At 44.8% G+C, this 26,684-nt stretch overlaps 1 protein-coding gene across 1 annotated transcript in view; it reads right to left on the minus strand.

The window, feature by feature from the left end:
• LOC115151459 (solute carrier organic anion transporter family member 2A1) overlaps positions 1-26,684 on the minus strand; it is a 62,864-nt gene that overhangs the window by 18,246 nt on the left and 17,934 nt on the right. Inside the window, exons 2-6 of the mRNA XM_029695407.1 lie at positions 17,620-17,757; positions 15,331-15,493; positions 11,059-11,271; positions 8,942-9,040; positions 1,321-1,460 (exon numbers count right to left, since the gene is read on the minus strand). Of these exons, the coding sequence (XP_029551267.1) occupies positions 1,321-1,460; positions 8,942-9,040; positions 11,059-11,271; positions 15,331-15,493; positions 17,620-17,757 (753 nt within the window). The remainder of the gene's footprint in view (positions 1-1,320; positions 1,461-8,941; positions 9,041-11,058; positions 11,272-15,330; positions 15,494-17,619; positions 17,758-26,684) is intronic.

The raw sequence follows: 26,684 nt of genomic DNA on the forward strand, positions 1-26,684 counted from the left end.
GAACTTTACTTAGCTAGCTAGCTGTACTTTGTGGAACAAATACTGTCAACATTGAGTTGTGCAGGTGTATCTCTATCTGTTCATACAGCTAATGTTAGACTTGTTAGCATGTAGTTAACAAGCTAACTTTGATGGATAACGTTAGTTGGCTAGCTAACTGGCAATAGCACCAAAGGCCATTCTCTAGCTTGTCTTTGTCCTTAGGTGTTTGTACTCTGATTACACGCAAGTGTCAAGGCCAATAGTTTACACAGATGACTTCAGCCATGTGAAAAACCCTTCCATAGCAAAATATAGCTGGCTTCATTAGCGTGTAGTTTGCCTTTTATCCGACTGGTGTTCGCTAGCTACTAGCGCTGTTGCTATGCAACCTAAGTGCTTTGACACGGTTTGGCAGAAAATGTGTTAGCATTGTCAGAAATGCTACAAAAAGGTAGCACATCGTTGATTCTTAAAATGGACAGAAATGAGTACGTGAGAGAGATAAATTATACATTTAAATCAAAACTATTGTCCTTACAAACTTAGGTGGCAAGTCTAATGGTCACTTTATGGATGCTGTAGTTCTTATTTGATGCCTAGATATTGAGCTAAGTCGGGGCAATAAATATTGCTAACGACCCTTTTTCAAAATCCGGTATGTGGTTCTCAGTAACGGACGGACGGCTCGTTTACGAAAAAGGCGAGGAAGTGTGTTGTGTACCTACAAGTTATCTGTGAATTTTCGTCGACATCGGTGTCATATTGGCTTTATCACCCTCACAATAACATTCTAGCTTAGTTAATTTCATTAAACAGTACATGGCAGCTAAAACGATCAGCTGCACTGCTGGCTCCAAGCCAGAAGAGGTCAGTATAACCTGAATTAAAATATACTTATTTTCCCCAGACAATATCAATGTTCAAGCTCTAGCTATTCACATCATTCAAAATAACGAAATACCACAATACATATTAGTGTCTGGGCCCTGGTCTTACAACCTAAATTCTTCCCCTGAGGAAGATATTTATTATTCTCAGAAGAAGAATTAAGTAAACTCACCTAGCACTGCTTTTGTCCTTGATGTTTTGGAAATGTTGTTTACAAGGGAATTTTAATAATACCTTATTTGGTGGTTACCTACATAAAGACATCCTAATACAGTCAAGACCCATTCATAACACACGCATAAGCAGTGTATAAAAGCATCTATGTCTACATCCCAAACGACACCCTTTTCCCTACATAGTGCACTACTTTTGATCAGAGCCATATGGGCCCTGTGTAGGGAATAGGGTGCCGTTTTGGGATGCGATCTTTAGTGAGAGAGTGTTACCTACATCGTCTTCCAGCGGCATGCTGCGAGGAAAGAAGAAGTATGGGGTGGAGGTCAGGGCTAGGCTGGCAGAGGAGATGAGGAGGCCCATCCACCACGCACCCACCCAGCGAGGGTCCGTAGGGCCCAGCTCAGCATTGGTGACTGGAGGGAGAGAGGAAGGTTAGAGAGAGAGAGAGAGAGAGAGAGAGAGCGCGAGCGCGAGAGAGAGATAGAAAGACAAGGCAGGCAGGCAGCCAGAGATAAAGCACGGCAGAGACGGAATAAGAGAGGGCTCTAGAACAGTCTGAAGCACCCGGCCTCACCCTAATAGACTCTGAAGTCAAATGAGAGAGAGAGAGACAGGGCTGATAAGTCCAAAACTATTTAACCTTGTCTCTGACAGTTCTCATTATATTCTGTTTTTTAGGTTATTCCAAGAGGTCCTGAAATCAAGATCACAAATACAAACAGTTCTCTTAAAAACAGACCAAAAACTACACGTATCTAGGACTAAATATCAGCAGCAACACAGGTGTAGCTTTAGCATGGCTGTGAACGAGCTGGGAGACAAAGCAAGAAGAGCATTCTATGCCTTTAAAAGGAACATTAAAATATACAATCCAATTAGGATGTGCCAAAAAAAAAAAAAAATACTCTACTTGGCAGCAAAGTATGGTGTCCACTCTCTACTGATGATGACTCATGAATGGGACAAACAGCCAATCGAATTGCATGCAGAGTGTATTGTAAGTGCAAAGAAAAACTCCAAATAATGCATGTAGAGCAGACAATACCCCCTCCTTATTCAAATAGAAAAAAGAGATCACATTTTACAACCATCTAAAAACAAGCAGCCCTGAAACATTTAATCACACAGCTCTACAATGTCAAGGGATGAAACAAGAGAAGAGTCCCCTCAGCCAGCTGGTTCTGAAGCTCAGTTCATTAACCCAAACCAACCCCATAGAGCCTCAGGACAGCAGTCAGCCAGCTGGTTCTGAGGCTCAGTTCACTAACCCAAACCAACCCCACAGAGCCTCAGGACAGCAGTCAGCCAGCTGGTTCTGACCAACCCCATAGAGCCTCAGGACAGCAGTCAGCCAGCTGGTTCTGAAGCTCAGTTCACTAACCCAAACCAACCCCACAGAGCCTCAGGACAGCAGTCAGCCAGCTGGTTCTGAGGCTCAGTTCACTAACCCAAACCAACCCCACAGAGCCCCAGGACAGCAGTCAGCCAGCTGGTTCTGAGGCTCAGTTCACTAACCCAAACCAACCCCATAGAGCCTCAGGACAGCAGCCAGCCAGCTGGTTCTGAGGCTCAGTTCACTAACCCAAACCAACCCCATAGAGCCTCAGGACAGCAGTCAGCCAGCTGGTTCTGAGGCTCAGTTCACTAACCCAAACCAACCCCATAGTGCCTCAGGACAGCAGTCAGCCAGCTGGTTCTGAGTCTCAGTTCACTAACCCAAACCAATCCCACAGAGCCTCAGGACAGCAGTCAGCCAGCTGGTTCTGAGGCTCAGTTCACTAACCCAAACCAACCCCACAGAGCCTCAGGACAGCAGTCAGCCAGCTGGTTCTGAGGCTCAGTTCACTAACCCAAACCAATCCCACAGAGCCTCAGGACAGCAGTCAGCCAGCTGGTTCTGAGGCTCAGTTCACTAACCCAAACCAATCCCACAGAGCCTCAGGACAGCAGTCAGCCAGCTGGTTCTGAGGCTCAGTTCACTAACCCAAACCAATCCCACAGAGCAGGGCTGCCCAACCCTCTTCCTGGAGATCTACTATCCTGTAGGTTTTCAGTCCAACCCTCTTCCTGGAAATCTACTGTCCTGTAGGTTTTCAGTCCAACCCTCTTCCTGGAGATCTACTGTCCTGTAGGTTTTCAGTCCAACCCTCTTCCTGGAGATCTACAGTCCTGTAGGTTTTCAGTCCAACCCTCTTCCTGGAGATCTACTGTCCTGTAGGTTTTCAGTCCAACCCTCTTCCTGGAGATCTACTGTCCTCTAGGTTTACAGTCCAACCCTCTTCCTGGAGATCTACTGTCCTGTAGGTTATTATCTCCAGGAAGAGGGTTGGACTGAAAACCTACAGGACAGTAGATCTCCAGGAAGAGGGTTGGGCTGTAAACCTACAGGACAGTAGATCTCCAGGAAGAGGGTTGGACTGAAAACCTACAGGACTGTAAATCTCCAGGAAGAGGGTTGGGCAACCCTGCCTTAGAGCCTCAGGACAGCACTCAGAAAATCTGGCCCAACCAAATTACCACAAAGCAAAAAGAAAAATATCACCTATTGGAAAGACACTACAAGAAATCAAAGTAAACTTCAATGCTATTTGTCTCTAAACGGACAGTACATGGTGACAGACTATCTGACCCCTGTGACTGATGGAAAACACTGACTAGGTACAGACTCAGTGAGCACAGTGTGATCATAGACAAACCTGGCTGCCCAGAGAGGACAGGATCTGCTCACTCTGGTGTCACCTCGTTAGTCAGTATGTGTTACATCTGTGCTGGTTTGTCATCTCGTTAGTGGGAAGGTGTTTCACCTGTGCTGGCCCAGGGGATTTTTTAAGAGTGGCTGGCCCAGGTTATATTTTAAGAGTGGCTGGCCCAGGGGATTTTTAAGAGTGGCTGGCCCAGGGGATATTTAAAGAGTGGCTGGCCCAGGGGATATTTAAGAGTGGCTGGCCCAGGGGATATTTAAGAGTGGCTGGCCCAGGGGATATTTAAAGAGTGGCTGGCCCAGGGGATATTTAAGAGTGGCTGGCCCAGGTTATATTTTAAGAGTGGCTGGCCCAGGATATATTTAAGAGTGGCTGGCCCAGGAGATATTTAAGAGTGGCTGGCCCAGGGGATATTTAAGTGGCTGGCCCAGGATATATTTTAAGAGTGGCTGGCCCAGGATATATTTTAGAGTGGCTGGCCCAGGGGATATTAAAGAGTGGCTGGCCCAGGGGATATTTAAGAGTGGCTGGCCCAGGGGATATTTAAGAGTGGCTGGCCCAGGGGATATTTAAGAGTGGCTGGCTCAGGGGATTTTTAAAGAGTGGCTGGCTCAGGGGATTTTTAAAGAGTGGCTGGCCCAGGGGATTTTTAAAGAGTGGCTGGCCCAGGGGATATTTAAAGAGTGGCTGGCCCAGGGGATATTTAAGAGTGGCTGGCCCAGGTTATATTTTAAGAGTGGCTGGCCCAGGGGATTTTTAAGAGTGGCTGGCCCAGTGCTCCAGTTGTCTTGAGAGATGTGGAGGGATAACTCTTTTAGTTGGCACTTCCTATTTGATGTCGAGACAAACAATCCTCTATCTGATCTTCCCTGTTTTTGTTTTGCTTCCTGTTTTTATGTCTGGTGTGTTTTTTTCTCCTTTGTTTGCCTCTTAGTGGGTAAATTTAGTGGGTGTCATTTAGGTTCTAGTTGTTGTTGCTAGGTAACTTTTAGTGGACACCTCCGATGAGTGTTTTATTTTTAACCCCCACCTGTTTTGGTTGTTGTCAGTGACTCTTTGTTAGTTTCCCCGTCTGTTTGAGCGGCATTTTTGGTTTTCTTGCCGGGGAACGTAACATGCCATGTGACTTCTCAGTCGTGTTGAGACTGTCCAACTACTATTTATTTGATGTATTATTCTCATTAATATTGTTGTTGCTGTTAATGGTAAACCCATTTCCACTACTATTATTATTGATTGGTATTATTATTATTGATTGGTATAATTATTATTGATTGCTGTTGGTCCCACCATTGTTGTTATATGTATACGTGGACAATGGAAGTAATTTAACTTGCCGTGTCAATAAAGTCTACGAGAGAGAGAAAAGCTCTAGAACAGTCTGAAGCATCCGGCCTCACCCTACTAGACTCTAAAGTCAAATGTCTACAGTTCGCTGATGATCTGTTGTTTCTGTCCCCAACCAAGGAGGTCCTACAGCAGCATCTAGATATTCTGCACAGATTCTGTCAGACCTGGGCCCTGACAGTTATAACACAAAGTGTTCCAAAAAAGGTCCAGTTGCCAGGACCACAAATTAAAATTCCACCTAGACCTTGTTGCTCTAGAGCACACAAACTATACCCAACTTGGCATAAACATCAGCACCACAGGTAACTTCCACAAGGCTATAAACGATCTAAGAGACAAGGCAAGAAGAGCCTTCAATGCCATCAAAGGAACATAAAACATCCCAAGTAGGATCTGGCTAAGAATACTTCAATCAGTAAACAACCTAGAATTCACAAAATGGGACAAACACCAAATTGAGACTCTGCATGCAGAATTCTGCAAAAATATCCTCTGCGTACAACTTAAAACTCCAAATAATGCATGCAGAGCAGAATTAGGATGATTCCCTCAAATTATCAAAATCCAGAAAAGAGCAATTAAATTCTACAACCACCTTAAAGGAATTGATTCTCAAAGCTTATATAACAAAGCCATCACCTACAGATGAACCTGGAGAAGAGTCCCCTCAGCCAGCTGGTCCTGGGGCTCTGTTCACAAACACAAACAGACCCCACAGAGTCCCCTCAACCAGCTGGTCCTGGGGCTCTGTTCACAAACACAAACAGACCCCACAGAGCCCCCTCAGCCAGCTGGTCCTGGGGCTCTGTTCACAAACACAAACAGACCTTACAGAGTCCCCTCAGCCAGCTGGTTCTGGGGCTCTGTTCACAAACACAAACAGACCCCACAGAGTCCCCTCAGCCAGCTGGTCCTGGGGCTCTGTTCACAAACACAAACAGACCTTACAGAGTCCCCTCAGCCAACTGGTTCTGGGGCTCTGTTCACAAACACAAACAGACCTTACAGAGCCCCCTCAGCCAGCTGGTTCTGGGGCTCTGTTCACAAACACAAACAGACCCCACAGAGTCCCCTAAGCAAGCTGGTCCTGGGGCTCTGTTCACAAACACAAACAGACCCCACAGAGTCCCCTCAGCCAGCTGGTCCTGGGGCTCTGTTCACAAACAGAGCCCCAGGAAAGCAACACAATTAGAGTTTTCATGAGAAAACAAAAAGATAATTACTTGACACATTGGAAAGAATCCACAACAAAGAAATGAGCAAACTGGAATGTTATTTGGCCCTAAACAGAGAGTAAACAGCGGCAGAATACCTGATCACTGTGACTGACCCAAACTTAAGGAACGCTTTGACTATGTACAGACTCAGTGAGCATAGCCTTGCTATTGAGAGGCCACCTTAGGCTATGTGCACACTGCCCACAAAATGAGGTGGAAACTGAGGTGCACTTCCTAACCTCCTGCCAAATGTATGACCATATTAGAGACACATATTTCCCTCAGATTACACAGATCCACAAAGAATTTGAAAACAAACCCAATTTTGATAAACTCCCATATCTACTGGGTGAAATACCACAGTGTGCCATCACAGCAGCAAGATGTGTGACCTGTTGCCACAAGAAAAGGGCAACCAGTGAAGAACAAACACCATTGTAAATACAACCCATATTTATGTTTATTTATTTTCCCTTTTGTACTTTAACTATTTGCACATCGTTACAACACTGTATAGAGCCAATAATACATTGCATTCACACCCCTTGACTTTTTCCACTATTTGTTGTTACGGCCTGAATTCAAAATTGATGAGATTGAGATTGTGTCACTGGTCAACACACAATAACCAATAATGTCAAAGTGGAATTATGTTTTTAGATATTTTTACAAATTCAACCCTTTTGTTATGTCAAGGAGCCTAAATAAGTTTAGGAGTAAAAATGTGCTTAACAAGTCACATAATAAGTTGCATTGACTCACTCTGTGTTCAATAATAAAGTTTAACATGGTTTTTAAATGACTTCCTCATCTCTGTACCCCACACATACAATTATCTGTAAGGTCCCTCAGTCGAGCAGTGAATTTCAACCACAGATTCAACCATAAAGACCAGGGAGGTTTTCAAATGCCTCACAAAGAAGGGCACCTATTGGTAGATGGGTGAGCAGATATTGAATATCCCTTTGAACATGGTGACGTTATTAATTACACTTTGGATGGTGTATAAATACACCCAGTCACTACAAAGATACAGCCGTCCTTCCTAACTCAGTTGCCGGAGAGGAAGGAAACGGCTCAGGGATTTCAGCATGAGGCAAATGATGACTTTTAAAACAGTTACAGAGTTTAATGGCTGTGATAGGAGAAAACTGAGGATGGCTCAACAACATTGTAGTTACTACACAATACTAACACAAATTACAGAATGAAAATAAGGATGCTGATACAGAATAAAAATATCCCTAAACATGCATCCTGTTTGCAACAAGGCAATAAAGTAATACTGCAAAAAATGTGTTAAAAGAAATTCACTTTTTGTCCTGAATACAACGCTTTATATTTGGGGCAAATCCAACATCACTGAGTACCACTCTTCATATTTTCAAGCATGGTGGTGGCTGCAACATGTTATGGGTATGCTTGTCATCGGCAAGGACTAGTGAGTTTTATAGCATAAAAATAAATGGAATAGTGCTAAGCACAGGCAAACTTTTGAGGAAAACTTGCTTCAGTGTGCTTTCTACCAGACACTGGGAGATGCATTCACCTTTCAGCAGGACAATGACCTAAAACACAAGGCCAAATATACACTGGAGTTGCTTACCAAGCAATGCAATCCTACACTCCAACCAGCTACCCAACCTCTGCCACCAATCTAACGACCCAAACGCAGTATCTACCTGAGCCGGTTCTGTCCACCATGTAACAACACAAACCTAGTATCTACCTGAGCCGGTTCTGTCCATCATGTAACAACCCAAACCTAGTATCTACCTGAGCCGGTTCTGTCCACCATGTAACAACCCAAACCTAGTATCTACCTGAGCCGGTTCTGTCCACCATGTAACAACCCAAACCTAGTATCTACCTGAGCCGGTTCTGTCCACCATGTAACAACCCAGACCTAGTATCTACCTGAGCCGGTTCTGTCCACCATGTAACAACCCAAATGCAGTATCAACCTGAGCCGGTTCTGTCCACCATGTAACAACCCAAACCTAGTATCTACCTGAGCCGGTTGTGTCCACCATGTAACAACCCAAACGCAGGATCTACCTGAGCCGGTTCTGTCCACCATGTAACAACCCAAATACAGTATCAACCTGAGCCGGTTCTGTCCACCAATCTAACAACCCAAACCTAGTATCTACCTGAGCCGGTTCTGTCCACCATGTAACAACCCAAACCTAGTATCTACCTGAGCCGGTTCTGTCCACCATGTAACAACCCAAACCTAGTATCTACCTGAGCCGGTTCTGTCCACCATGTAACAACCCAGACCTAGTATCTACCTGAGCCGGTTCTGTCCACCATGTAACAACCCAAATGCAGTATCAACCTGAGCCGGTTCTGTCCACCATGTAACAACCCAAATACAGTATCAACCTGAGCCGGTTCTGTCCACCAATCTAACAACCCAAACCTAGTATCAACCTGAGCCGGTTCTGTCCACCATGTAACAACCCAAACGCAGGATCTACCTGAGCCGGTTCTGTCCACCATGTAACAACCCAAATACAGTATCAACCTGAGCCGGTTCTGTCCACCAATCTAACAACCCAAACCTAGTATCAACCTGAGCCGGTTCTGTCCACCATGTAACAACCCAAACGCAGTACCAACCTGAGCCGGTTCTGTCCACGTCCACATAGATCCTCAGCATGACGGAGCCCAGCAGGAAGCCAAAGGCAGGTCCAAACACAGACACAGCAAACAGGATGGCTGAGGAGAAAAAAGACAGTCAGGTTCTTAACGCCACGTCCTACTGTAATACTACAGTTTATGTTGAGCCTGTCTTAGCTGCAGTACTAAAAACCTTCGAACAAGAGACCAGCTGGATCGTGTTCAACTGTCTGCTATTAACTAAATTAATCCTCTTGTTTTTTTGCTAAATAACTCCGGCAAACCTTTACTTTTTATATCTATGAGAGAAGCGATTACAACCTGCCTGTGTTAAGCTAAGGTGTTTTAGTCCGCCCCGGGAGATTGCCGTAGACAACTCAGTAAAAATAGTATAGGGTCATGTCTCAAGGTTAGTGTTTCCATAGGCTACAAGCCTCTTAACTACAGTGGGTATCATAACTATTCTTCACATTTTATTGTGTTACAAAGTGGTATTAAAATGGATTTAAGTGTCATTTTTTTGTCAACGATCTACACAAAATACTCTTTCAAAGTATTATTATTTTTTTTTTTTACATTTCTTAAAAATGAGTGAAAAATGTAACAGTAAAATATGTAGAAGTATTTACCCCCCCCCTAGTCAATACATGTTAGAAACACCTTTTGTAGCGATTACAGCTGTGAGTCTTATTGGGTACGTCTCTAAGAGCTTTACACACCTGGAATGTGCAATAATTTCCCATAACTCTTTTCAGAATGATTCAAGCTCTGTCAAGATGTTGGGAGTCATGGATACACAGCAATTTTCAAGTCTTGCAATAGATTTTAAGCAGATTTGACTGTAACTTGGTCACTCTCAGGAACATTCATTGTCTTCTTGGTAAGCAACTCCATTGTAGATTTGGCCTTGCTGAAAGATTAATTTGTCTCCCAGTGTCTGGTGGAAAGCAGACTGAACCAGGTTTTCCTCTTGGATTTTGCCTGTGCTTAGTTCCATTCAGTGTCTTTTTATCCTGAAAAAAACTCCCCAGTCTTTGCCAATGTCAGGCATACCCATAACATGATGCAGCCACCACCATGCTTGAAAAAAGGAGGCAGTTATTCAGTGATGTGTTGGTGGATTTTCCCCAAACATAAGGCTTTGCATTTAGGCCAAAACGTTTATTCCTTTGCCATGTTTTCTTGCAGTATAACTTGAGTTGTTTTTGTTTCACTCTGTCATTAGGTCATTATTGTGGAGTAACTACAATGTTGTTGATCCATCCTCAGTTTTCTCCTATCACAGCCATTGAATTCTGTAGCCGTTTTAAAATCACCAATGGCCTCATGGTGAAATCCCTGAGCAGTTTCCTTCCTGTCCTGCAGCTCAGTTCAGAAGGTTGACTATATCTTTGTTGTGTCTGGGTGGTTTAATACATCATCGACAGTATCATTATTAACCCGACCACGCTTAAAGAGATATTCAATGTCTGATTTGTTATCAAAATCCATCTACCAATCAATGCCCTTCTTTATGAGGCTTTTGAAAAGCTCCCTGGTTTTTGTAGTTGAATTTGTGCTTAAAATTCAATACTTGACTGAGGGACCTTCCAGATGTTGTATGTACATTTTCACTGATGTATTTTGTATTTTTGTGTATATTTTTAATTTATTTTTAATTTAAACTTTAACGAGGCCAGTCAGATCAATGACAATACAAATCTCTAATCTATTTCATTAACACTTTGTAACGCAACAGAATGTGAACAAATCCAAGGGGGTGAATACTACTGATACCCCCTGTATGTAGAGAGACTAGTTTCAGTGAGCTACAAGCCTCTTACCTATGTAGAGAGGCTAGTTTCAGTAAGCTACAAGCCTCTTACCTATGTAGAGGGACTAGTTTCAGTCAGCTACAAGCCTCTTACCTATGTAGAAGGACTAGTTTCAGTAAGCTACAGGCCTCTCACCTATGTAGAGAGGCTAGTTTCAGTAAGCTACAAGCCTCTTACCTATGTAGAGGGACTAGTTTCAGTCAGCTACAAGCCTCTTACCTATGTAGAAGGACTAGTTTCAGTAAGCTACAGGCCTCTTACCTATGTAGAGAGACTAGTTTCAGTAAACTACAGGCCTCTTACCTATGTAAAGGGGGGAGTTGCCTCGTCCGGCGAAGTCATCCACATACGAGATACCAAAGGGTTGTATGGGAACAGACCCCACCCCGAACAGCAGCTGAGCTATAGCCATCAGCATCCACAAGTTGTTGGTGTCCGCTATACGCTTGATCTCTGTCTTCCCACAGGCCTCTGTGGTGTTGGAGGTACCCTGGAGGGAACACAGGTCCTGGCGATCTGGAGAAGACACACATTCACAGACACATTCACAGACACAGACACAGCACACAGCACACAGCACACAGCACACAGCACACAGACACAGCACACAGACACAAGTACACAGACACAAGTACACAGACACAAGTACACAGACAGACAGACAGACAGACAGACAGACAGACAGACAGACAGACAGACAGACAGACAGACAGACAGACAGACAGACAGACAGACAGACAGACAGACAGACAGACAGACAGACAGACAGACAGACAGACAGACAGACAGACAGACAGACAGACAGACAGACAGAGAGGCAGAGAGAGAGACAGACAGACAGACAGACAGAGACAGAGCGGGACAGAGACAGAGCGGGAGAGAGAGACAGAGAGACAGACATAGTTAATTACAGGCCTGTGAACTATACACAGCTGTTCTTGGATTTGGATGATGTGACCCTTCAGTGGTACCCCATGACAAGCAGCATCCAGCCAGGGTAGTGTGTGTCTGTGTGTGTGTGTGTGTGTGTGTGTGTGTGTGTGTGTGTGTGTGTGTGTGTGTGTGTGTGTGTGTGTGTGTGTGTGTGTGTGTGTGTGTGTGTGTGTGTGTGTGTGTGTATGCATGTGTGTGTGTGTGTGTGTTTGTCTACAGGGCAGACAGAGGAGGAGGGAAGAGGATGAACAGAGCTCTGAATTAAATCACCTGCCTGAGAGACAGCCTTAATCTTCTTGGTTTTCCTCAAGTGCTCAGAGATTAACATTTTCCTGCTGATTTATGTAGACTGGGTTCAGCTAGAGAACACCTGCAGGACAGGCAGGCTTTCACAATTCATGATTTCTAAATCCAACCATCCAAATCTAACCACACCACTAAACAAATCCACTCCACTACACCACACCACTACACCACCAAACCAATCCACTAAACCAATCCACACCACTACACCACCAAACCAATCCACTAAACCAATCCACACCACTACACCACTAAACCAATCCACTACACCACTAAACAAATCCACTCCACTACACCACACCACTAAACCAATCCACTAAACCAATCCACTACACCACTAAACCAATCCACTACACCACTAAACCAATCCACTACACCACTAAACCAATCCACACCACTACACCACTAAACCAAACCACTACACCACTAAACCAATCCACTAAACCAATCCACTCCACTACACCACACCACCACACCATTAAACCAATCCACACCACTAAACCAATTCACACCCCCCCCCCACTACCACACCACTCCACCAGTCCACCACTACACTAACCTACGCTACAACACTCCAATGCACCACTCCACTACACCACTACAATACACCACTCCACTACACCACTACAATGCACCACACCCCTACACCACTACAATACACCACTCCACTACACCACTACAATGCACCACACCCCTACACCACTACAATACACCACTACAATACCACTCCACTACATCACTCCAGTACACCACTCCACTACACCACTCCACTACACCACTACAATACACCACTCCACTACAATACACCACTCCACTCCACCACTCTAATTCACTATACCACTACAATACACTACTACAATACACCACTCCACTACCCCACTCCAATACACCGCTCCAATTCACCGCTCCAATACACCACTCCACTACACCACTCCACTATACCACTACAAAACACCACTCCACTATACCACTACAATACACCACTCCACTCCACCACTCCACTATACCACACCACTCCACTACACCACTCCTTTCCAAAACATCACTCCACCACACTACCACTCTAACAAACTAAACCACTCTTCCTGAACCATTCTTCCACAATAGTACTCTACTCTATGACAGGCTGAACCAGGTCCAACATACTGGGATTGCTGCTTTAGAGAGACTGATTGCGGATGGTGCTTGCCATACACTAGGTTTTAAAACTCATGAGGCCAGTTTCCCGGACACAGCTGAAAGCCTAGTCGTGGACTAAGAAGCATTTTTGTATTGCTTCTCAGCAACAAGAAGGTTTACATCTGTGTCCTGGAAACTCTAACCATGAATATGTGTAATCTATGCATTTCTATTCAAAAGTGTGTCCTTTGTATTGCAGAGTATTGTAGATATTAATATATATATATATATATATATATATATATATATATATATATATATATATATATATATACACACTGCTCAAAAAAATAAAGGGAACACTTAAACAACACATCCTAGATCTGAATGAATGAAATAATCTCATTAAATACTTTTTTTCTTTACATAGTTGAATGTGCTGACAACAAAATCACACAAAAACAATCAATGGCAATCCAATTTATCAACCCACGGAGGTCTGGATTTGGAGTCACACTCAAAATTAAAGTGGAAAACCACACTACAGGCTGATCCAACTTTGATGTAATGTCCTTAAAACAAGTCAAAATGAGGCTCAGTAGTGTGTGTGGCCTCCACGTGCCTGTATGACCTCCCTACAACGCCTGGGCATGCTCCTGATGAGGTGGCGGATGGTCTCCTGAGGGATCTCCTCCCAGACCTGGACTAAAGCATCCGCCAACTCCTGGACAGTCTGTGGTGTAACGTGGCGATGGTGGATGGAGCGAGACATGATGTCCCAGATGTTCTCAATTGGATTCAGGTCTGGGGAACGGGTGGGCCAGTCCATAGCATCAATGCCTTCCTCTTGCAGGAACTGCTGACACACTCCAGCCACATGAGGTCTAGCATTGTCTTGCATTAGGAGGAACCCAGGGCCAACCGCACCAGCATATGGTCTCACAAGGGGTCTGAGGATCTCATCTCGGTACCTAATGGCAGTCAGGCTACCTCTGGCGAGCACATGGAGGGCTGTGCGGCCCCCCCAAAGAAATGCCACCCCACACCATGACTGACCCACCGCCAAAACGGTCATGCTGGAGGATGTTGCAGGCAGCAGAACGTTCTCCGCGGCGTCTCCAGACTGTCACGTCTGTCACACGTGCTCAGTGTGAACCTGCTTTCATCTGTGAAGAGCACAGGGCGCCAGTGGCGAATTTGCCAATGTTGGTGTTCTCTGGCAAATCAAATCAAATCAAATCAAATGTATTTATATAGCCCTTCGTACATCAGCTGAAATCTCAAAGTGCTGTACAGAAACCCAGCCTAAAACCCCAAACAGCAAGCAATGCATGTGAAAGAAGCACGGTGGCTGGGAAAAACTCCCTAGGAAAAACTCCTGAGAAAGGCCAAAAACCTAGGAAGAAACCTAGAGAGGAACCAGGCTATGAGGGGTGGCCAGTCCTCTTCTGGCTGTGCCGGGTGGATATTATAACAGAACATGGTCAAGATGTTAAAATGTAAATGCCAAACGTCCTGCACGGTGTTGGGCTGGAAGCACAACCCCCACCTGTGGACGTCGGGCCCTCATACCACCCTCATGGAGTCTGTTTCTGACCGTTTGAGCAGACACATGCACATTTGTGGCCTGCTGGAGGTCATTTTGCAGGGCTCTGGCAGTGCTCCTTCTGCTCCTCCTTGCACAAAGGCGGAGGTAGCGGTCCTGCTGCTGGGTTGTTGCCCTCCTACGGCCTCCTCCACGTCTCCTGATGTACTGGCCTGTCTCCTGGTAGCACCTCCATGCTCTGGACACTACGCTGACAGACACAGCAAACCTTCTTGCCACAGCTCGCATTGATGTGCCATCCTGGATGAGCTGCACTACCTGAGCCACTTGTGTGGGTTGTAGACTCCGTCTCATGCTACCACTAGAGTGAAAGCACCGCCAGCATTCAAAAGTGACCAAAACATCAGCCAGGAAGCATAGGAACTGAGAAGTGGTCTGTGGTCACCACCTGCAGAACCACTCCTTTATTGGGGGTGTCTTGCTAATTGCCTATAATTTCCACCTGTTGTCTATTCCATTTGCACAACAGCATGTGAAATGTATTGTCAATCAGTGTTGCTTCCTAAGTGGACAGTTTGATTTCACAGAAGTGTGATTGACTTGGAGTTACATTGTGTTGTTTAAGTGTTCCCTTTATTTTTTTGAGCAGTGTATATTGAACCCCTAGATCTTACCATGTATGACAGAGTCGAACTCATAGGGCTGGGACAGGAAGTGAGGTAGGGCCAGGATCAGAGCGCTGACGGACATCAGCAGGCCACCCAGTCCAATGAGACGAGGCCGATGGACCCTGCTGCCCAGGTAACTCACAAACACTATCAGAACTGTGTTCCCCACCTGGACACAGAGAGAGAGAGGGCCCTGTAATCAGAATACAGCAGTACTGTGTTCCCCACCTGGACACAGAGAGAGAGAGAGGGCCCTGTAATCAGAATACAGCAGTACTGTGTTCCCCACCTGGACACAGAGAGAGAGAGGGCCCTGTAATCAGAATACAGCAGTACTGTGTTCCCCACCTGGACACAGAGAGAGAGAGGGCCCTGTAATCAGAATACAGCAGTACTGTGTTCCCCACCTAGACACACAGAGAGAGAGGGCCCTGTAATCAGGATACAGCAGTACTGTGTTCCCCACCTGGACACAGAGAGAGAGAGGGCCCTGTAATCAGAATACAGCAGTACTGTGTTCCCCACCTGGACACAGAGAGAGAGAGGGCCCTGTAATCAGGATACAGCAGTACTGTGGTCCCCACCTGGACACAGAGAGAGAGAGGGCCCTGTAATCAGGATACAGCAGTACTGTGGTCCCCACCTGGACACAGAGAGAGAGAGAGGGCCCTGTAATCAGGATACAGCAGTACTGTGGTCCCCACCTAGACACACAGAGAGAGAGGGCCCTGTAATCAGGATACAGCAGTACTGTGTTCCCCACCTGGACACAGAGAGAGAGAGGGCCCTGTAATCAGGATACAGCAGTACTGTGTTCCCCACCTGGACACAGAGAGTAAAAGTAAAATCCTAAATTGTTATTTAAATCCTTGTATTAAGCAAACCAGACGGCACAACTTTCTTGTTTTTAATTTAAAATGTACAGATTGCCAGGGGCACGCTCAGATACACTCAGATATAATTTACAAATGAAGCATGTCTGTTTAGTGAGTCCTCCATATCAGAGGCAGTAGGGATGACCAGGGACGTTCTCTTGAAAATGAATTGGACCATTTTCCTGTCAAAATGTAACAAGTAGTTTTGTGTGTCAGAGAAATTGCAAAATAGTAAAAAGTACAGTATTTTCTTTAGGAATGTAGTGAAGTAAAAGTTGTCAAAAATATAAACAGTAAAGTACAGATACCCCAAAAATTACTTAAGTTGTACTTTAAAGTATTTTTACTTAAGTACTTTACACCACTGCCGTAAAGACATATAGCAATATCATTCATTAGTAGTAAAGACATATAGCAATATCATTCATTAGTAGTAAAGACATATAGCAATATCATTCATTAGTAGTCAATCTTCAACCTACCAGCCAGTTGTTTACATGCCACAATCTACTGCTATTGATATTCCACTACTTGTGTATGACATCACCATGAACTACTCGATAGTGTGTATGACATCACAATAAACTACTCGATAGTGTGTATGACATCACAATAAACTACTCGATAGTGTGTATGACATCATGATGAACTACTCCATAGTGTGTATGACATCACCATGAACTACTCCATAGTGTGTATGACATCACCATGAACTACTCCATAGTGTTTATGACATCACGATGAACAACTCGATAGTGTGTATGACATCACCATGAACTACTCGATAGTGTGTATGACATCACCATGAACTACTCGATAGTGTGTATGACATCACCATGAACTACTCGATAGTTGTATGACATCATGATGAACTACTCGATAGTGTGTATGACATCACCATGAACTACTCGATAGGGTTGTAGTGTGAATGACATCACCATGAACTACTTGATAGTGTGTATGACATCACAATAAACTACTCGATAGTGTGTATGACATCACCATGAACTACTCGATAGTGTGTATGACATCACCATGAACTACTCGATAGTGTTGTAGTGTGAATGACATCACCATGAACTACTTGATAGTGTGTATGACATCACAATAAACTACTCGATAGTGTGTTTGACATCACCATGAACTACTTGATAGTGTGTATGACATCACAATAAACTACTCGATAGTGTGTATGACATCACGATGAACTACTCGATAGTCGTACTCATAGGGCTGGGACAGGAAATGAGGGAGGGCCAGGATCAGAGCGCTGACGGACATCAGCAGGCCACCCAGTCCAATGAGACGAGGCCGATGGACCCTGTTGCCCAGGTAACTCACAAACACTATCAGAACTGTGTTCCCCACCTGGAGACCAGATGGAGACAGAGAGAGCCCTGTAGTGAGATATGCGTCCTACCTCGTGCAGAGAGGAGACGGTGCCGGATGAGAAGCTACTGAGGCCGAAGCGTCTCTCGATGGTGGTGATGGTGCTCTTAAAGTAGGAGCTGTACAGGAGCTGGGTGAGCTGCAGCAGGCCATGACACAGCACAAACAACTAGAAGAGGAGAGAGACAGAGACAGAGACAGACAGAGAGACAGAAACAGAGAGACAGAGAGACAGAGAGACAGAGAGAGACAGACAGACAGACAGACAGACAGACAGACAGACAGAAACAGAGAGACAGAGACAGTCAGACAGAGAGTCCAATCTTAGAAATGTGCGGGACAAAACACAGAAGGACACAACGCGCGAGACGTGGGTGGAGACTGGGCATCCAAGAAATAACAGGACGAGAAATAATTGTCATGCCAGTCATTTCTTTCCCCCAAAGCTCATTAGTAATATGAAGTTACAAGACTACTTATAATAGCTGCAGCACCCCCTGATATATTCAAATAATTTAACCAAAATTAAATAAATAACAATTTCCAAAATACAATATAAATACAATAATTCTATATATTACACTAGAGAGCGTAATTTAACCACAGAGGATCAATAGATTCTAAAAAAATATACGTAGCTGTGGATTAAGTTTTTTCACTTACAGTAAAAATACTTTAAAGTATTACTTAAGTAGTTTTTTGGGGTATCTGTAACTTTTTTATAATCCTAAAGAAAACAAATATCCTTTTTTTCTCCACACATTTTCCCTGACAACCCAAAGTACTTGTTACATTTTGAATGCTTAGCAGGAAAAATGGTCCAATTCACGCACATATTTGCCACCTGGAATTATTTAAACTTTTACTTTTGATACTTAAATATATTTTAAACTAAATATGTTTATCATACATTTTCTATTGATCCTTAAATCTATTAACGCACCCATACGTCAATTTAAGTAACATTTTCCCATCAAAATCTGTCAATTTTAACTAGAGATATCTGTTTTTTAACATGGGCTCAATCCACCGCCTCCTCCTAGGTCGGCTTTCCGCATCTGTCAGACCAGGAAACATCCCGAAAATCGATCTTCTCAAAACTGTGATGACCACACTATGGAAAGGGGAGACTCTCGCGAACACGATGGTTTCCTCCGTTTTTCTCTACAAAAAGTGCCACGGGATTCGTCCGAGGTAACATTTTACATTTACATTTTAGTCATTTAGCAGACGCTCTTATCCAGAGCGACTTACAGTAGTGAACGCATACATTTCATACAATTTCATACATATCATACATTTTTTTTCTGTGCTGGCCCCCCGTGGGAATCAAACCCACAACCCTGGTGTTGCAAACACCATGCTCTACCAACTGAGCTACAGGGAAGTAACCTGTCAGAGGTAACCTGTACAAATGAATGGAAGTATGGAGGTAGTTTTGTGCCAATAAAAATAATGGGTGAAATAGCTTTCTTATTTCTCCTAGATAAAGGACAGACCCTTATTCCTTATGATTTATTTTTGGATTGTCTTTTTTGCTATTTATGAATGTGTTATTGCATGTGTTTCAATGGTCTATAGTAGTAAAGGAGACATTCAATATACCTAAAAGGGTAGAACCACCACCACCCCTCGATCAAACTTAATTTAGCCAGCGAAAATGTCTCAACAGAATGAAACAAAAACACGTTTTATTAATTTAAAGAGGTGGTTTCGATTAATAAATAGGCCTACAATAATAACAAAGAATACACAATAATAAAAATGATAAGACAAATTATTATGAACAAGATAAAATAAAAGGCCAATTGTTTTTCTAGATCCTGCAACAAAAGAAAATCCCCATGTCTGGAAATCCTAGAAACGAATCTGCTCAACTGTATGCTACGCAAATGTTATTATGCACTGTGGACAAAACTTTAGGAACACCTGCTCTTTCCATGACACAGTCTGACCAGGTGAATCCAGGTGAAAGCTATGATCCCTTATTGATGTCACCTGTTAAATCCACTTCATATCAGTGTAGATGAAGGGGAGGAGACATGGTTAAAGAAGGATTTTTAAGCCTTGAGACATGGTTTGTGGATGTGTGCCATTCAGAGGGTGAACGGGCAAGACGAAAAATGTAAGTGCCTTTGAACGGGGTATGGTAGTAGGTGCCCGGCGCACCAGTTTGTGGTTCAAGAACTGCAACGCTGCTGGGTTTTTCACACTCAACAGTTTCCCGTGTGTATCAAGAATGGTCCACCACCCAAAGGACATCCAGCCAACTGGACACAACTGTGGGGAAGCATTGGAGTCAACATGGACCAGCATCCCTGTGGAACGCTGTCGACACCTTGTAGAGTTCATGCCCTGATTGAATTGAAGCTGTTCAATATTCAAAAGGTGTTCCTAACGTTTTCGATACTGAGTGTAGATGCATAGAGTGCGTTACTAGCAACCTCAACTCAAAACATATTCCCAAGGCTATGACTGTGTTCCCTAGAATACGTGTGTATGCCCTAGAATACGTGTGTATACCCTAGAATACGTGTGTATACCCTACAATACATGTGTATACCCTAGAATACGTGTTTATACCCTAGAATACATGTGTATACCCTAGAATACATGTGTATACCCTAGAATACGTGTGTATACCCTACAATACATGTGTATACCCTAGAATACGTGTTTATACCCTAGAATACATGTGTATACCCTAGAATACGTGACGCTCCCTGAATATAACATAATTAATAGATGAAAACACATTAACGACACAAATATCCTGACTGCATCTCTGTGGCTTCAGTCTACAGTACGTCTGTAGCCTCAGGATAGTAACAGAACACACACACACCCTCTCTCGCTCCCTCTCTACCCCCCTCTCTCCCCCCCCCCCCCTCTCCCTCTCCTCCCTCTAACCTGAGTTGTCCAGCTTCTGCTAAAGCGGTTGGAAAACAAGCTATGGATGGGATACCTTAATAAATAGAAATATGCCATTTAGCAGATGTTTTTATCCAAAGCGACTTAGTCATAAAAAAGTTTACCGTGTTATAATAGCCGGAGCACACAACCTTAACAACACATCTCAGATTGGAGAGAAATTAAGCCCTGTCTAGTGTCATGTGATCTGAGTGTGTCAGCTGTCTAGTGTCATGTGATCTGAGTGCGTCAGCTGTCTAGTGTCATGTGATCTGGGTGTGTCAGCTGTCTAGTGTCATGTGATCTGAGTGTGTCAGCTGTCTAGTGTCATGTGATCTGAGTGTGTCAGCTGTCTAGTGCCATGTGATCTGAGTGCGTCAGCTGTCTAGTGCCATGTGATCTGAGTGTGTCAGCTGTCTAGTGCCATGTGATCTGAGTGTGTCAGCTGTCTAGTGCCATGTGATCTGAGTGTGTCAGCTGTCTAGTGCCATGTGATCTGAGTGCGTCAGCTGTCTAGTGCCATGTGATCTGAGTGTGTCAGCTGTCTAGTCCCATGTGATCTGAGTGTGTCAGCTGTCTAGTCCCATGTGATCTGGGTGTGTCAGCTGTCTAGTGTCATGTGATCTGAGTGTGTCAGCTGTCTAGTCCCATGTGATCTGAGTGTGTCAGCTGTCTAGTCCCATGTGATCTGGGTGTGTCAGCTGTCTAGTGTCATGTGATCTGAGTGTGTCAGCTGTCTAGTGCCATGTGATCTGAGTGCGTCAGCTGTCTAGTGTCATGTGATCTGAGTGCGTCAGCTGTCTAGTCCCATGTGATCTGGGTGTGTCAGCTGTCTAGTGTCATGTGATCTGAGGGTGTCAGCTGTCTAGTGTCATGTGATCTGAGTGTGTCAGCTGTCTAGTGTCATGTGATCTGAGTGTGTCAGCTGTCTAGTGCCATGTGATCTGGGTGTGTCAGCTGTCTGGTCCCATGTGATCTGAGTGTGTCAGCTGTCTAGTGCCATGTGATCTGGGTGTGTCAGCTGTCTAGTGTCATGTGATCTGGGTGTGTCAGCTGTCTGGTCCCATGTGATCTGAGTGTGTCAGCTGTCTAGTGCCATGTGATCTGAGTGTGTCAGCTGTCTAGTGCCATGTGATCTGAGTGTGTCAGCTGTCTAGTATCATGTGATCTGGGTGTGTCAGCTCTCTGGTCCCATGTGATCTGAGTGTGTCAGCTGTCTAGTGTCATGTGATCTGGGTGTTTCAGCTCTCTGGTCCCATGTGATCTGAGTGTGTCAGCTGTCTCGTCCAGCGAGGCTCCTCAGAAGAGGACTATTTTACTCAGTGAATTTCAAAAAATATATATAATAGTGAAACATAATTTCAAAAAAGTTACACTTTTTAGATAAAACTATACTAAAAATATTCATGTCACCAAATAACTGATTAAAACACACAGTTTTGCAATGAAGGTCTACAGGAGCCTCAACCGCACTCTGTAGGGTAGCACCATGGTGTAGCCGGAGGACAGCTAGCTTCCGTCCTCCTCTGGGTACATTGACTTCAATACAAAACCTAGAAGGTTCATGGTTCTCACCCCCTTCCATAGACTCACACAGTAATTATGATGACTTCCGGAGGACGTCCTCCAACCTATCAGAGCTTTTTCAGCATGAACTGACATGTTGTCCACCCAATCAAAGGATCAGAGAATGAATCTAGTACTGAAAGTATAAGCTAGAGCTAGCTAGCACTGCGGTGCATAAAATGTGGTGAGAAGGTGACTCAATAGTTGATGAGTTTTGAACAAATTAATTTCTTCAAAAATTAACCCCCTAAGGTCTCTGTCTGCACCACTGTGAAAATCGAATTAGCATAATACAAATCCCCATAAAAACCTGTCAGTTTAAGTTGGAGATATTCATTTTTCATTGGACGCGTTTCGATACAACGCATTCCACCTATGTCGCACTGCCGCGGTGAAAGGTGACCTTGTTAGAAGGGTGTTTGTCAGACCATGAGACATCCAGAAAATCTAACATGTATTGTATATGTTGGTTGTTTTGTTCTAGGAAGCCCACAGACCTCACAAGACTCTTGAAGGTCCTTCGGTACCAGTTGAAAATAATGTATGGAAGTACAGTATATATGGAGACTGTTTAATGCCAAAAATATGGGGTTAAATATACTGCTCAAAAAATAAAGGGAACACTTAAACAACACATCCTAGATCTGAATGAAAGAAATAATCTTATTAAATACTTTTTTCTTTACATAAATGAATGTGCTGACAACAAAATAACACAAAAATAATCAATGGAAATCCAATTTATCAACCCATGGAGGTCTGGATTTGGAGTCACACTCAAAATTAAAGTGGAAAACCACACTACAGGCTGATCCAACTTTGATGTAATGTCCTTAAATCAAGTCAAAATGAGGCTCAGTAGTGTGTGTGGCATCCACGTGCCTGTATGACCTCCCTACAACGCCTGGGCATGCTCCTGATGAGGTGGCGGATGGTCTCCTGAGGGATCTCCTCCCATGGAGATGGAGCGAGATGGAGCGAGACATGATGTCCCAGATGTGCTCAATTGGATTCAGGTCTGGGGAACGGGCGGGCCAGTCCATAGCATCAATGCCTTCCTCTTGCAGGAACTGCTGACACACTCCAGCCACATGAGGTCTAGCATTGTCTTGCATTAGGAGGAACCCAGGGCCAACCGCACCAGCATATGGTCTCACAAGGGGTCTGAGGATCTCATCTCGGTACCTAATGGCAGTCAGGCTACCTCTGGCGAGCACATGGAGGGCTGTGCGGCCCCCCCAAAGAAATGCCACCCCACACCATGACTGACCCACCGCCAAACCGGTCATGCTGGAGGATGTTGCAGGCAGCAGAACGTTCTCCACGGTGTCTCCAGACTCTGTCACGTCTGTCACGTGCTAAGTGTGAACCTGCTTTCATCTGTGAAGAGCACAGGGCGCCAGTGGCGAATTTGCCAATCTTGGTGTTCTCTGGCAAATGCCAAACGTCCTGCACGGTGTTGGGCTGTAAGCACAACCCCCACCTGTGGACGTCGGGCCCTCATACCACCCTCATGGAGTCTGTTTCTGACCGTTTGAGCAGACACATGCACATTTGTGGCCTGCTGGAGGTCATTTTGCAGGGCTCTGGCAGTGCTTCTCCTGCTCCTCCTTGCACAAAGGCGGAGGTAGCGGTCTTGCTGCTGGGTTGTTGCCCTCCTACGGCCTCCTCCACATCTCCTGATGTACTGGCCTGTCTCCTGGTAGCGCCTCCATGCTCTGGACACTACGCTGACAGACACAGCAAACCTTCTTGCCACAGCTCGCATTGATGTGCCATCCTGGATGAGCTGCACTACCTGAGCCACTTGTTTGTGTTGTAGACTCTGTCTCATGCTACCACTAGAGTGAAAGCACCGCCAGCATTCAAAAGTAAAACATCAGCCAAGAAGCATAGGAACTGAGAAGTGGTCTGTGGTCCCCACCTGCAGAACCACTCCTTTATTGGGGGTGTCTTGCTAATTGCCTATAATTTCCACCTGTTGTCTATTCCATTTGCACAACAGCATGTGAAATGTATTGTCAATCAATGTTGCTTCCTAAGTGGACAGTTTGATTTCACAGAAGTGTGATTGACTTGGAGTTACATTGTGTTGTTTAAGTGTTCCCTTTATTTTTTTGAGCAGTGTACATGTAATTTGTCACATACACCGAAAAAACTACAGTTGTAGACTTTACCGTGAAATGCTTACTTACAAGCCCTTAACCATCAATGCAGTTCAAGAAATAGTTAAGAAAATATTTACCGGGGCTCCCTAGTGGTGCAGTGGTCTAAGTTACTGCATCGCAGTGCTCGCTGTGCCACTAGAGATCCTTTTTCGAGTCCATGCTCTGTCGCAGTCGGCCGCGACCCATAGGACAACGCACAATTGGCCCAGCGTCGTTCGGGTTAGGGGAGGGTTTGACCCAGCGTCGTTCGGGTTAGGGGAGGGTTTGGCCCTGCGTCGTTCGGGTTAGGGGAGGGCTTGGCCGGCAGGGATGTTCTTGTCCCATCACGCTCTAGCGGCTCCTGTGGCGGGCCGGGCGAAATGCACGCTGACACGGTTGCCATTGTGTACGGTGTTTCCTCCGACACATTGGTGCGGCTGGCTTCCGGGTTAAGCGGGCATTGTGTCAAGAAGCAGTGCGGCTTGGCTGGGTTGTGTTTCGGAGGATCACCGCCTGGTATGGCAACTGCACCGCCCACAACCGCAGGGCTCTCCAGAGGGTGGTCCGGTCTGCCCAACGCATCACCGGGGGCACACTGACTGCCCTCCAGGACACCTACAGCACCCGATGTCACAGGAAGGCCAAAAAGATTGTCAAGGACATCAACCCCCAAGCCAAGGCCTGTTCACCCCCCCTATCATCCAGAAGGCGAGGTCAGTACAGGTGCATCAAAGCTGGGACTGAGAGACTGAAAAACTACTTTTATCTCAATGCCATCACTAGCCGGCTACCACCAAGTTACTCAACCCTGCACCTTAGAGGCTGCTGCCCTATATATATAGACATGGAATCACTGGCCACTTTAATAATGTTTACATACTGATTTACTAATTTCATATGTATATCCTGTATTCTATTCTACTGTATTTTAGTCTATGCCGCTCTGATGTTGCTCGTCCTAATATTTATATTTGTGACAATCGTCATAAGGAGTAGACCAAGGTGCAGCGTGATGAGTGCTCATGATAAATATTTATTATAAACTCAGAACACTAAATCAAAACAACAAACAAAGAAACAAACAAACAAAGAAACAAAGAAAGACATGTTCTGCATGCTTACTGAGCTGTACAAAAACAAGATCCCACACTGAAGGTGGGGAAAAGGCTGCCTAAGTATGATTCCTAATCAGAGACAACGATAGACAGCTGCCTCTGATTAGGAACCATACGCGGCTCAACACAAAGAAATAGAAAACATAGAATGTAACACATAGAAATAGAACACATAGAATGCCCACCCCATGTCACACCCTGACCTAACCAAACAGAGAAAAACGGCTCTCTCAGGTCAGGGCGTGACAATATTTCTTAATTCCATTCTTTTACTTTTTAGATTTGTGTGTATTGTTAGATACTACTGTACTGCTGGAGCTAGGAACATAAGCATTTCGCTACACCTGCAATAACATCTGCTAAATATGTGTATGTGACCCATACATTTTGATTTGATGATAGTTTGTTGGTGATGTACACACAAAGGAACTTGAAACTCTCGACCCGCTCTACTACAGCGATGTTAATGGGGGTGTGTTTGGCCCTCCTTTTCCTGTAGTCCACGATCAGCTCCTTTGTCTTGCTCACATTGAGAGAGGGGTTGTTGTCCTGGAAACCACACTTCCAGGTCTTTGGCTTCCTCCCTATAGGCTTTCTCATCGCTGTCGGTGATCAGGCCTACAACTGTTGTGTCGGCAGGAAACTTAATGATGGTGTTGGAGTCATGCTTGGCCAAACAGTCGTGGGTGAACAGGGAGTACAGGAGGGGACTAAGCACTCACCCCTGAGGGGGCCCCAGTGTTGAGGATCAGCGTGGCAGATGTGTTGTTGCCTACCCTTACCAACCTGTTGTAGAGGGAGGTGATTAGTCCCAGGGTCCTTAGCTTAGTGATGAGATTTGTGGGCACTATGGTGTTGAACGCTGAGCTGTAGTCAAAGAATAGCATTCTCACGTAGGTGTTCCTTTTGTCTAGGTGTGAAAGGGCAGTGTGGAGTGCGAATGAGATTGCATCATCTGTGGATCTGTTGAGGCGGTATGCAAATTGAAGTGGGTCTAGGGTTTCCGGGATGATGGTGTTGATGTGAGTCATGACCAGCCTTTCAAAGCACTTCATTTAGGCAGATTACCTTCGGGTTCTTGGGCACAGGGACTATGGTGGTCTGCTTGAAACATGTAGGTATTACAGACTCGGTCAGGGAGAGGTTGAAAATGTCAGTGAAGACGCATGCTCTGAGTACACGTCCTGGTAATCCATCTGGCCCAGACCTTGTGAACGTTGACCTGTTTAACGGTCTTGCTCACATTGGCTACAGAGAGCGTGATCACACAGTCATCTGGAACAGCTGGTGGAATCAGGAGGATAGAAATATGGTCAGATTTGCCAAATGGAGGGTGAGGGAGAGCTTTGTACGAGTCT

The sequence above is a fragment of the Salmo trutta genome, chromosome 17, assembly GCF_901001165.1.
Source record: "Salmo trutta chromosome 17, fSalTru1.1, whole genome shotgun sequence".
NCBI classification, from domain to species: Eukaryota; Metazoa; Chordata; class Actinopteri; order Salmoniformes; family Salmonidae; genus Salmo; species Salmo trutta.